The sequence below is a fragment of the Myxine glutinosa genome, chromosome 3 (genome assembly GCF_964187855.1).
Source record: "Myxine glutinosa chromosome 3, kmMyxGlut1.1, whole genome shotgun sequence".
NCBI lineage: Eukaryota > Metazoa > Chordata > Myxini > Myxiniformes > Myxinidae > Myxine > Myxine glutinosa.
In genome coordinates this window covers 20492908-20505808 of record NC_136263.1, presented here as the reverse complement: position 1 = coordinate 20505808, position 12901 = coordinate 20492908, and the positions used below count along the sequence as shown (strand labels likewise).

General features: G+C 44.7%; 1 protein-coding gene across 1 annotated transcript in view; it reads right to left on the bottom strand.

The window, feature by feature from the left end:
• Positions 1–5470: 5470 nt before the first annotated feature.
• The window catches only part of DDRGK1 (DDRGK domain containing 1), a 642973-nt gene continuing 635542 nt past the window's right edge, over positions 5471–12901 (bottom strand). The window contains exons 5-9 of the mRNA XM_078773753.1: positions 11734–11856; positions 11488–11526; positions 7795–7851; positions 6272–6320; positions 5471–6163 (exon numbers count right to left, since the gene is read on the bottom strand). Of these exons, the coding sequence (XP_078629879.1) occupies positions 5967–6163; positions 6272–6320; positions 7795–7851; positions 11488–11526; positions 11734–11856 (465 nt within the window). The 3' untranslated portion in view covers positions 5471–5966. The remainder of the gene's footprint in view (positions 6164–6271; positions 6321–7794; positions 7852–11487; positions 11527–11733; positions 11857–12901) is intronic.

The window sequence follows — 12901 nt, the reverse complement described above, 5'->3', positions numbered from 1 at the left end:
TGTCAGGAGCAAAGGACACAGAGTCCAGGAGCAGCTGGGTACGACAGGGTACGGTGGGTACAGAGAGGGATGGGTTTGGGACACAAGATATAGAGGCAAACACAGAGTTGAGGCATTCAACTTTTTCACGTGCGGAGTCAGCTGTGTAGCCGTTTGAGGTAAGGGAGGGGATGGAGGGGAAACAAACACCAGAAACAGATTTGACCAGACGTCCCTAATAAATAAATAAATACAATAAATTAAACAAGCGTTAAGCCTAGGTCCCCCGTCGGTGAAGTGATGTGAGTTGACAAAGTGGAAGACGCAGAAAACATGCTATGATATGATATTTCGCTCACAAGGTTGACATACATGGAGGCGGCCATCTTGGATTTTGACGTGGCAACACAATTTTCAATGGCGTTCTTCCTTATGCCTAGATACACCCACACACCAGATTAGAAGATGGTACTTCGCTTATTTTTCCAGATATTCCACTCACAAGGTTGTCATACATGGCGGCGGCCATCTTGGATTTTGACGTGGCGACCCAATTTTCAATGGCCTTCTTCCTTGTGCCTAGATACACCCAAACACCAGATTAGAAGTTGGTACTTTGCTTATTTTTCAAGATATTTCACTCACAAGGTTCAGACATACATGGCGGCGGCCATCTTGGATTTTGACGTGGCGACCCAATTTTAAACAGCGTCCTTCCTTGTGCCGAGATACACCCACACACCAGATTAGAAGATGGTACTTCGCTTATTTTTCAAGATATTTCGCTCACAAGGGTCAGACATATATATGGTGGCGGCCATCTTGGATTATGACGTGGCGACCCAATTTTCAATAACGTTCTTCCTTATGCCGAGATACACCCACACACCAAATTAGAAGTTGGTATTTCGCTTATTTTTCAAGATATTCATCTCACAAGGTTCAGACATACATGGCGGCGGCCAGCTTGGGTTTTGACGTGGCGACCCAATTTTATACAGCGTTCTTCCTTGTGCCGAGATACACCCACACACCAGATTAGAAGTTGGTACTTCGCTTATTTTTCGAGATATTTCGCTCACAAGGTTCAGACATATATATGGTGGCGGCCATCTTGGATTTTGACGTGGCGACCCAATTTTCAATAGCCTTCTTCCTTCTGCCGAGATACACCCACACACCAAATTAGAAGTTGGTACTTCGCTTATTTTTCAAGATATTCATCTCACAAGGTTCAGACATACATGGCGGCGGCCATCTTGGATTTTGACGTGGCGACCCAATTTTAAACAGCCTTCTTGCTTGTGCCTAGATACACCCACACACCAGATTAGAAGTTGGTACTTCGCTTATTTTTCAAGATATTTCGCTCACAAGGTTCAGACATATATATGGTGGCGGCCATCTTGGAATTTGACGTGGCGACCCAATTTTCAATGACGTTCTTCCTTATGCCGAGATACACCCAAACACCAGATTAGAAGTTGGTACTTCGCTTATTTTTCAAGATATTCATCTCACAAGGTTCAGACATACATGGCATCAGACATACATGGCGGCGGCCATCTTGGATTTTGACGTGGGTTGCACCCACACACAAAATTTGAATGCGGTCCTTCACTTATGCACGCACACCCGCACGCAAACACGCACGCCCGCACGCACGCACGGACGGACGGACGGGAAAGCCATAGTCCCCCTTTCGCTGCGCTGTGCGACAGGGGACAAAAAAAATAATCGCTCAATAGTCCCTGAACCTTTTAAAAATTAATGACAGTTATATACAAGCACACATTCGCATAAACAAATACAAAACAATTACCAGACATTTTAACACAAATAATCAAACATTTCCAGAAGTTGACTAACTTCCCTGCAAATGTCTGCTGCTCTTCTTCTGCTCCAATCGGTTCATCTGATCATTTGCTTGTTAAAGTGGACATCTCTCTGGCCATTCTCAGAAAGCCTCCTCAGCGTCGACGTCTGGCATTTCACTCAGGCCAACTGGCACGGTCTTCAAGCAGCCATCAATAATCTGGACTGGTCTCCCATCTCCACTGCCTCTGACATCAACTCAACCTGGGAATTCTGCCAAAGTAAACTGCTCTCTCTCATGCACAGATTTATCCCATCTCGTCTTCAGTTGTCGTACCCTTCCTCCTGTCCATGGTACACTGAATCTTGTGGTGAAGCAGTTGCCCTGAAACAACTTGCCTTTGCCTCTTGGAAGGCAAATCCAACTGAAGGCAATCTCAGTTCCTTCCACCAAGCTCGGAACAAGTGTGTGTCTACCCTCAGGAGAGACAGGAAACACTATCTCTCGACTCTCAAGACTGAACTCTCAAACCTGTCTCCCTCCTCCAAATCCTGGTGGCGTCTCGTCAAATCTGTTTCTGGTGTTTGCTCCCCTTCCATCCCGTCCCTTACCTCAAATGACTACACAGCTGACCCCACAAGCTGAATGTCTCAACTTTGTGTTTGCCTCAAAATCTTGTGGCCCAAACCCATCTCTCTCTGTACCCACCTTACCCAGTCGAACCCAACTGCTCTTGGACACTGTGTCCTTCTCTCCTGACAAGGTGGAGAAGTTTCTGTCAACCCTCGACTCTGATTCTGCAACTGGACCAGACAGCATCAGCCCACGGGTCCTAAAATCCTGCTCTGCCATTCTTTCACACATTCTCTCAATTCCCTTCACCTTCTCTTTTGCTCAAGGTCATCTGCCTTGTGCTTCAAATCAGCCAACATCACCGCTTTACATAAGAAAGGTGCAAAAACAGATCCTTGCAACTACAGACCAATCAGCCTGCTCCCAATTATCAGCAAGGTCATGGAATCGATTATCGCTTTTGACATCAAATCCTTCCTCTTCTCCAATGGCTTGATCTCTGATCATCAATTTGGATTCAGACCAGGTCATTCCACTCTGGACATGTTGCTTCTGCTGCTTCAACAATGGATGGAGGTCCTTAATGCCAAACAGGAAATCAGAGCCGTCTCCCTTGACATATCTAGTGCCTTCGATACGGTCTGGCACCCCACCCTGCTCACCAAACTCTCCTCCTTTGATATCCATGGAAACCTCCACGCATGGCTGGCGGACTTCTTTTCTGGTCACAGTCAACGTGTGGCCTTGAATATAATTCTCTCATCTCCCCTTCCTGTTCAGGCTGGAGTTCCTCAATGCAGTTTTCTGGGCGCTGTGCTTTTTCTGTTCTTCATTAATGATCTATCCGACTCTCGGGAAAATCCTCTCTCTCTTTGCTGATGACTCCACTCTCTGATGCTCCACATCTCAACCCTCAGATCAGCAGGCAGCAGCCTCTTCACTCTCTGCAGACCTGGACAAAATCACAAACTGGTCAAACAAGTGGAACATGTCTCTTAATCCTGACAAATCTCACACTCTCACTTTGTCTCTCCGAAAAGACAGTCTGGGCAACCCTCCCATCTACTTTCTGAACAATCCTCTCCAAGAAGTTCTGTCACTCAACCTTTTGGGTCTCACTATCTGCCATGATCTTTCCTGGGAGAACCACTTTTCCAAGTTGGCCTCCAAAGCCAGTCGCCGACAACCTCCGTAGTGCAAAGTCCTTTCTGGACATTTCTGAGCTCCTCACCACATACAAAGCTTTCATCCGCTGCTCAATGGAATACTGTTCCCCCCTCTGGGCCGGTGCTCCTGCCTCACACCTGGCTTGGCTTCACGCGGTTGAAACCAAAGCATTCAGAATCATTGGAATCTCCCGTGATGAAGCTGATTCTGAGGGCCTTTCTCTCTCACCGCAGGCAGGTAGGTGGTCTTTCTGTCTTCTACAGACTCCTCTAAGGCCTTGCTCTCCCTGCTCTGTTTCCCAAATATTCCTACAGGATGCACAAGATCTGCCAACAACCCTCTTCTGGTGAAACTGCCAAAATCAAGACTCTCTGCTCACCTCCACACTTTCATTCCTCTTTTCTCCCACCTCTGGAACAAACTCCTACACTCTCTTCAATCCCTCTCCTCCCTCCAGGTCTTTAAAACAGCTGTTCACCACCATCTCTTTTATTCCCCCATCCAAAACCTTTATCTTTTCTACCCCTGTTAAAACACCCCAAATCCACCTCTTTCAATCCCCAACTTCTTTCCTGAAATTCCTAGAAGTGTTCATTTGCTTTATACTGTGTACCCCTCCCTCCTCCCCCAGCCCTCCCCATTCCACAGATCTACTGACATCCCTGTTCTCTATTGTTGTGCTTGTGTGCTTTCCTCTCTCTCCCGCTCCCTTCATTGTATGTTTTTTGTGTCTGTGCATGTTTTCATGTTCAATGTGTTAGCTCTTACACGAGCCTCGATTCTGTATCCCCCCCCAAAAAAAAATGCGTTCCAATTCATCCCAAAGGTGTTTGATGGGGTTGAGGTCAGGGCTCTGTGCAGGGCAGTCAAGTTCTTCCACACCGATCTCATCAAACCATTTCTCTATGGACTTCGCTTTGTGCATGGGGGCATTGTCATGCTGAAACAGCAAAGGGCCTTCACCAAACTGTTGCCACAATGTTGGAAGCAAACAATCGTCTAGAATGTCATCGTATGCTGTAGCGTTAAGACTTCCCTTTACTGGAACTAAGGGGCCTAGCCCGAACCATGAAAAACAGCCCCAGACCATTATTCCTCCTCCACTAAACTTTAGTTGGCACTATGCATTCGAGCAGGTAGCGTTCTCCTGTCATCCGCCAAACCCAGATTCATCCGTCAGACTGCCAGATGGTGAAGCGTGATTCATCACTCCAGAGAACACGTTTCCACTGCTCGAGTTCAATGGCGGCGAGCTTTACACCACTCCAGCCGAAGCTTGGCATTGCTCATGGTGATCTTAGGCTTGCTTGTGTGCGGCTGCTCGGCCATGGAAACCCATTTCATGAAGCTCCCGGTGAACAGTTGTTGTGCTGACGTTGCTTCCAGAGGCAGTTTGGAACTCAGTAGTGAGTGTTGCAACTGAGGACAGACGATTTTTACGCACTACGTGCTTCAGCACTCGGCGGTCCCGTTTTGTGAGCTTGTGTGGCCTACCACTTCGCAGATGAGCTGTTGTTGCTCCTAGACGTTTCCACTTCACAATAACAGCACTTACAGTTGACCGGGCCAGCTCTAGCAGGGCAGAAATTTGACGAACTGACTTGTTGGAAAGGTGGCATCCCATGACGGTGCCACGTTGAAAGTCACCGAACTCTTCAGTACGGCCCATTCTATAGCCAATGTTTGTCTATGGAGATTGCATGGCTGTGTGCTTGATTATTTATATACCTGTTAGCAATGGGTGTGGCTGAAACAGCCAAATCCACTAATTAGAAGGGGTGTCTGCATACGTTTGGCCAGGTAGTGTATCTCCGAAAGTACTGCATCGAAAAAGAAATTGGGACATGGCTCATTGTAAAGAACTCTCCATGGGGAATAACATATGTTAATGATGATGTCATAGGTGCCTCCATTATGATGACATAATTCCACAAGTACAAGATGAAATTTATTGAGCGTCATCTCGGGATAAATTGGTGGAGAAAAGAAAATGAGGACGTCATCAGTCACGTGGCTCCACCGCCATATTTGTTTTAACACAAAAGCCTTAAAAACCACTAGAAACACGTCCTGCCGAGGGCCTGCAATCTCTGATTGCTTTCTTGTTAGTTGTTGTATCAAGTGCGGCAGTTAACGCTGAAGGAAAGCCCATTGCAGCATTCCATAAGGAAGTGTTCCATAGAGCGATTGTTGCAAGGTAGAACACGTTTGAGCACTTCAATAAACAGATCGACATGCAAGGTTGAAAAGATAATTAATCCTGCAAAAAAATTAAATTATATGTAGTTTTATTGTTGAATAAATGATTGTATGGCCAGAATGCAACAGCCCTTTATACTAGAAATAAAACCAAGAACAGAATGACAAACGTAGCCAAGACACACTTTCAATAAGTGTTAATTCAAATCAAAATGCTTTCTTCCCAAAGCAATCAAGGAGTTTGCAGCAGACCACACGGCTGGGCAGGGCTTTGGAGGCGTGAGGAATTGGGTTGAAGGCTGACGAGGGACGCCGCAGCCTGGGACAGCTCGGACATCGACAAGCGTCCTCGTTTCCGGATAAAGTCCGCCACCGCGTCCAGCTCCTCGGGAGTCACAGCGATAAACTTCCCGCGATCATCGACGATACCTGCACAAGAGCGCACCTTCAGCACCTCAACACCGTGTTCACACAACGAACAAATAAACTGCAGGTGCAGCAACAACACAATCAGCCCAGTTGTGCGAGCTTCCCTACCGGTCAGTCGTCCTTCAGCCAACAGTGTTTGGATGCGCAAGATTGCGTCCTGGAAAACACCACACAAACTTCAACCCGAGATGTACCGTGGATTGTCCAACGACCTCTCATATCCCCGCACAAAGCTTCCTCTAAAAAAAAAAAAATCCTCAAACACTCTTCCTCAATTGGCAAATCCTCTGCTTCCTTGTCCACAAGCGATTAAAGATAAAGTTTGGTTATTGTGACCCTCAGAATGAATCATTACTTTGTGATGCATTAATCGTTTGTTTCTGGGCCGACAGACTTCTTTGTAAATCAAGTTTGATACCTTGGAGTTGTTGTAAAGTTGGATAGCGAGCACGGGAACCCGAGCAGGCCACCGGATATCCATATGGTACAGAAGTTTTAAACTCCGCATGGTTCTCCATTGGGCAATCAAAAGTTTGCGTGAACGAGACTCTCTTGATAGTCCAACACACATCAAAACAAATAAATAACTAGAAAACATCCCAAAATGCAAAGGCATTCCACTTCATACTCAAACTAAACTTGACAAAAACAACTCAAATTTTTTTTTTTTTTAACAAAAAGTGAATTTTATTAATTAATATTCTCAATATAAAATGTTTGTTGAAAATTTGATGACAAAAGTTCAAATGGTAAAAAGGTTATATATAGCCTGGACCACACACTGAAGCTTAAATGGTAAAGAAATAAACACGAACCGCCTTTAGAGGCCATTTTTCCCCACAGAGCGGGGGTTGGCCTTTTTTGGGCACCTTGGTCCTCTTTTTGAAGCAATGTTTTATGGCCGGATGGCCTTCCTGCCGACACACAAGTCGCCTCTTGCGACACAGTGAATTACTAGTGAACTGGTACTCAATTTGCGGACCTCGGAAGGATGACAGGCTGAGTGCCCCCTGGCGTTAATTCAGCGATCGACCGGGATACGAACCCAGGATCCGAACCCAGGATCCGAGGATCCCAAGCCGGCACCCTAACCGCTAAGCCAACACCAGGCCAAAGAAAGAAACACGGAAGTGACTAAAAAATTTTAAACAAATATAAAAATAAAAAATGGGCCGTCTCACGCTGCACAATGAACGGGCGAATAAGGGCCATGCTTTAATCACTGTGACTTTGCCCTTTGATATTTTGACCAAATTATTATTCATTTTTCTCCATATTCTGATAATTGAGGTTTGTTGAAAATTTGACGACAAAATCTCAAATGGTAAAAAAAAGGTTATGCCCTGGACAGACAGACAGACAGAAACGGATTACAAAACCCCATATCTCCCACACAAAATATAAGGTTTCACTTTCACATAACTTTCAGGACACCACAAGGAGGTTTCAAAGAAAATAAATAATCTGCTAAAACCAAATAATTCAAGGAGAAAGAGTAAGCTGCCACTGCTAATCACACCGAGGGGAAAGTACCAAGGTGAGTGTCCATCAAGAAGTGTCGAATCAAACTATTGAAGACCCCCTTAGGATCTCACTCAATTTGTAACGCTTACAAACTGCAATGCACCAACCTGAGTCTTCAATCCAAAGTGCGAAGCCAGATCTTCCAGGACGACAACCTTCATGTGCTGAGTGGGGCACACAGAGAATTACAATGAAGGTGAGTTTGTATCATGTTGGTAGAGGGTAGAGAACAAAACATCAGGGATACCCCAAAAGGTAATTTTTCACCTTTTTACTAATCAAGTGGTGTTAAATGAATGAATGAATGATCGTTTTAAGGCCATTTTTCCCCACTAGAGTGGGGGTTAGCCTTGTGGGCCCCATGACAATCATGGTTCCCTGTTTGAGGCAATGATTTTTTTTTGGCACTTGTGGTGTTGAACAAAATAATGTATCGTATCAACCAAAAGCCGATAAAAGGAAGTTATCCATGGTTGAAAAGCGAGGTGAGGATGCCATTGGGCGTTGCCTCTCATTACTCATTTGCTAGAACGTTAACAAGTCAAAATATCAGCCGTGCCAAGCTTACCACGGCGGATGGCGTATGCCCTCATCGGCTTTCAGTTGATAAGATCTACTATTGAACTCGTCCACCAATTCTTCAAGAAGCTGAGTAACAAGATGTCCTACTGTAATCTATACAATTGTCTGCACAGAAATTGTTTTTGGGAACGGTGAGAAAGTAGAGTAAAACAGGAGTCATCAACTGGTGAATTGTCCTTTGCATACCATGGTATGGTTTGTCGATGGTCTTCCTGAAGTGAAGGAGGAACAGCGCAAGAGAACTACACCCCTAGGCTGCCCCAACTTGCCAGCCTATGGAATTCAGTTCTCATGCACGGATCCGCAAGCGATCCGAGGCGTGTCGCATTTGCACGCCAAGTTAGCACGGGATGGTCGCAGGCCATGAGGTTAGATCAGAAATCCACACTCGAGTGAGAGGTCTCGTGATACCAAGCAGCTCGACGTACAAAGACGAGTTTTACAACAAGTAACAAACTCTGTATTGTTGTCGACTTTGGACATATCCATTAGTCCGGGAGTGAGGTCATCATTATCCTGCATGTCCGTGAAGGAGTGGTACACGAAGACATTAAATTTTCTCCATGACCTATTTACAAACACCTATGATACGCTGCTGTTGCAGACGACTATAAACAGGTGTTGAGATGCGTCATTAACGAATCGTAGAGAACGTTGTGTATCAATTCCAGCCTCCAGGTTTTGAGTTGAAGAAAGTAAACACCTGGGGTTTTACCAAAACATCTCATGGCCAAATCTGTGCTGGATAATTCTGCCGCACCATTCGCACCATCCTCCCACGTTTGCTTTGACGACACAACCATCCAGACAGACCTCGGATCCAATATTGTTTACAAGAGCTTTCATTCAATTAGGCCAGGGTGCAAGTCCATGGAACCATTGGCTGCATAATTCTTGTGATCTCTCACGAAATTTCAAGGATTATATACGAAAACACAGGAAGAGGCCGTTTGGTCCTTGATGCCTGTGCCACGTACACAACTCATACACTTGGGACATACATTAGCTCACCAGTACTTATCTTCCATGTGCCAAGCACATGATTCCCATTAGGTTACTCCAACTCATCACCTACAGTCACGTGAAAAAGTAAGTACACTCCATGTAAAGTTTTGACTTTTTCAACATATTTCAACATACAGCTATTTGATCTTCATTTCAACAATATTGATAGATAAAGGTGATATAATATAACAAATATCATGAAACATTTACATTTTGTAGTCCATTGTATAATTTAAATAAACATAAATGCAAATTTCGCATGTGGAAAAAGTAAGTACACCCTTGGCTCTAATAGGTGGTATTGCCCCCTTTGGCAGAAACAACCTCAAGTAGGCGTTTCTTATAACTGTCTACCAGTCTCTGACATCGACTGGGAGAAATTTTTGCCCACTCCTCCATACAGAATTATTTTAGCTGTGCGATGTTTGAGGGGTTTTTTGCAGGCACAGCTCGTTTCAAATCCCACCCACAATATCTCGATGGGATTTAGATCCGGGCTTTGACTTGGCCATTCCAGAACCCTCCATTTCTTTCTTTCCTTGGTGGATTTACTGGTATGTTTAGGAGTTGCAAGGTCTAGCTTCGGTTGAGCTTCAACTTTCCGACAGATGGCCTCACATTATCCTCAAGCACCCTCTGGTACAATGAAGAATTCATAGTGGATTCTATGATGGTGAGCTGCCCAGGCCTTAATGCAGCAAAGCTGCCCCAAACCATAATATTTACACCACCATGCTTTACAGTTGGTATCAGGTCCTCGTGGTCAAATGCTGTCTTTGGTTTTCGCCAAACATGTCTTCTGGTACTGTGGCCAAATAGCTCTACCTTTGACTCATCTGTCCAGAGCACATTGTTCCAGAAGTGCTGGTCTTTGCCTCGGTGTTCATTGGCAAACTTTAGTCTTGCCCTGATGTTCTTTCTGGACAGCAAAGGTTTCCTCCTGGCACACCTCCCATGTAGATCAAATTTGTGCAGCCTCTTTCTAATGGTAGACTCGTGCACTTTGACATCAACAGTGGCAAGAGCTACCTGTAGGTCCCGTGATGATATTCTGGGGTTCTTAGAGACTCTTTCAGCATCTTGCGGTCTGCTCTCGGGCTGAACTTGCTGGGGCGGCCTGGCCTGAACAAGTTGGCAGTTGTTTGGAATCTTCTCCACCTGTACATGATCTTCCGGACAGTCGAATGATTGATTTAAAATTGTTTGGAGATCTTTTTAAATCCCTTCCCAGACTTTTAGGCATCTATAACCTTCTTTCTGAAGGCCTCAGATAGCTATTTTGATCTAGGCATAGTGACGCCACACACTTCAACAACAAAGAGCAAACCAAACTAAATGTCTGAGGTTTAAATAAGACAGGTTCCTCCAAGATCCTCTCTAACGATGTTCTAATCATTTGCACCTGAGCTGGTGCACCTGATTCTAATTTTAGGTATTTGAAGTAGTGATAAATGTTGGGGTGTACTTACTTTTTCCACATGCGAAATTTGCATTTATGTTTATTTAAATTATACAATGGACTACAGAATGTAAATGTTTCATGATATTTGTTATATTATATCACCTTTATCTATCAATATTGTTGAAATGAAGATCAAATAGCTGTATGTTGAAATATGTTGAAAAAGTCAAAACTTTACATGGGGTGTACTTACTTTTTCACGTGACTGTACGTCCATTCACCAAAATAAATACCCAAGTTTCAACTCTCGGCAGGGAATCCAACCAGGGCACCACCACAACAGCCTGCTCTTTTTGAGAGGATAGTGTATGATCTTTACTAGCCACAACCGAAACGCACACTTGACAGCAATCTTTCCATCCTTATCCAACGGACGGTGTATGCTCGGAGGTAAAGCACCTGTCCCCCTTTACAACACTGCGCCAGGACGGCTGTTTTAGTCAAATCGGCCTCGACGGGGAAACAAAGAGTTCATGAGCAGACAGCCAGAGGTGATCACACTACCAAAAGAGTCATCCTGCTTTCCCTCTACGACAACCGGCGTCCCACCCAAATGCTCGACTCTAATTGCTTCAGAGATCCCATGGGGTCGGGAACATTCCACCAAGTCCTCGGTATTACCAATTAGTTCGCCCGACCACAGCCAGCAATGGTCACCAAACGTGAAGGTGTAATTACGAGGACAGTTCCACACGCCCCTCGAGTTTCTGAAGCATAACCGCGAGTGCAGGCAAGTTGTACAATAACTCACCATTATGTAGTCTATGAAGTCCTGCAGCAGGTTCTGGGACTGGGGAACAACAGCAAAGGCTTAGAAACACCTTGGGTCACACTCTTGATAAAATATCCTCAAACCGACCGCATCTGTTATCCTTCAATACCCCCATTTTATATGCACTACTTTTTATTGTATAAAGTTTAAACACAAACTACTCATTTAATTATTACAACATTGTCCATAAATACCCACATCCCAAATATGATAAACTCTCCTCACCTCTTGTTCAGAAAGCACCTCATCCGCTCCTTCCTCCTCCACAGAGAATTCCTCCTTCAACCTTTGATACTCTTCCTCCTCTTTCCTCTCTTGCTCCTCTCTCAATCTGCACTCCTCTTCAGCCTTAAGCACCAGGAAGAGTTGTAGCCGAAGAGAGACATCGCTTTGTCCATTTGTCACCAATTATCTCAAACAAACTAAACCCTTCTCTGCAAAGTTATGCCCGGAGAGCCACTTCCCACTCGGCCGGAAACGTTTCGGGCATGCAAGCTTCATAGTTCTGCTGCCAGCCAAGAGAGCTCACGCCCTCTTAAAGATTACACACCAGATCATTTGCATGTGACAACAGCCAAAAGTTCCCGTTTGCCCCTCCCTTATAAACCCCACAACCTAAATGCCATGTTCCTTGCCATACAGGCCTGGATCAAATACTCAGAACCCGACACCGGTCCTTAGAAAGTGACATGTTTTCGGTTTTTCCATCTGAGATCTCTACCAATACGTCATTGTGCCCTCCCAGCTACACATATGACAATACACAAAATAATGAAATAATTTCTCAATTGTTACTTTTTAATGAACAGATTTCAGGAACTTGCGTTCTTCAACCATTTTAGGTTTCACAACGATGCCAACGGCATCAACTGTGAATGCGTCTCTAAATAAACCAATAACAAAGAAGGGTGCTGCTCCATTCCCCCTTTAAGACATCAGAACAAATTCCTTGGCCGAGAAACAAGCCACATGTAGCCCGTTTCTGCGTATTGTGATGCCATCATAGTTGCAAGGCCTGCTCGCTCAGCTTTGCCAGCACAAGCGAATCAGCTTGGTAATTCGAGCTGGGTTAGTGCAACAGCATTCTGGATTAACAAATTTCGCACGTTAATACCATTGTTTTACATACTTGAAGATAACGCCCATGGTCTACAAAAGACAACAAATTCAAACGAGCCTGAAGCAAACATTTGGGCCTATGTAACACCACCCATAATCCACCTAATGCCCCCTTACTTTACTTCCACAAAACATTACTTGCTTCTCCTTACAGTGTTCATCAACTTTCAAACAATCCAACCAAAGCGGGTTGGGATCTCCGGTCGCCAAGGATTTAAATAAATCAAAATATATTATCAATTATGATCTTAAAAGTACCAAGTACAATGTTGTG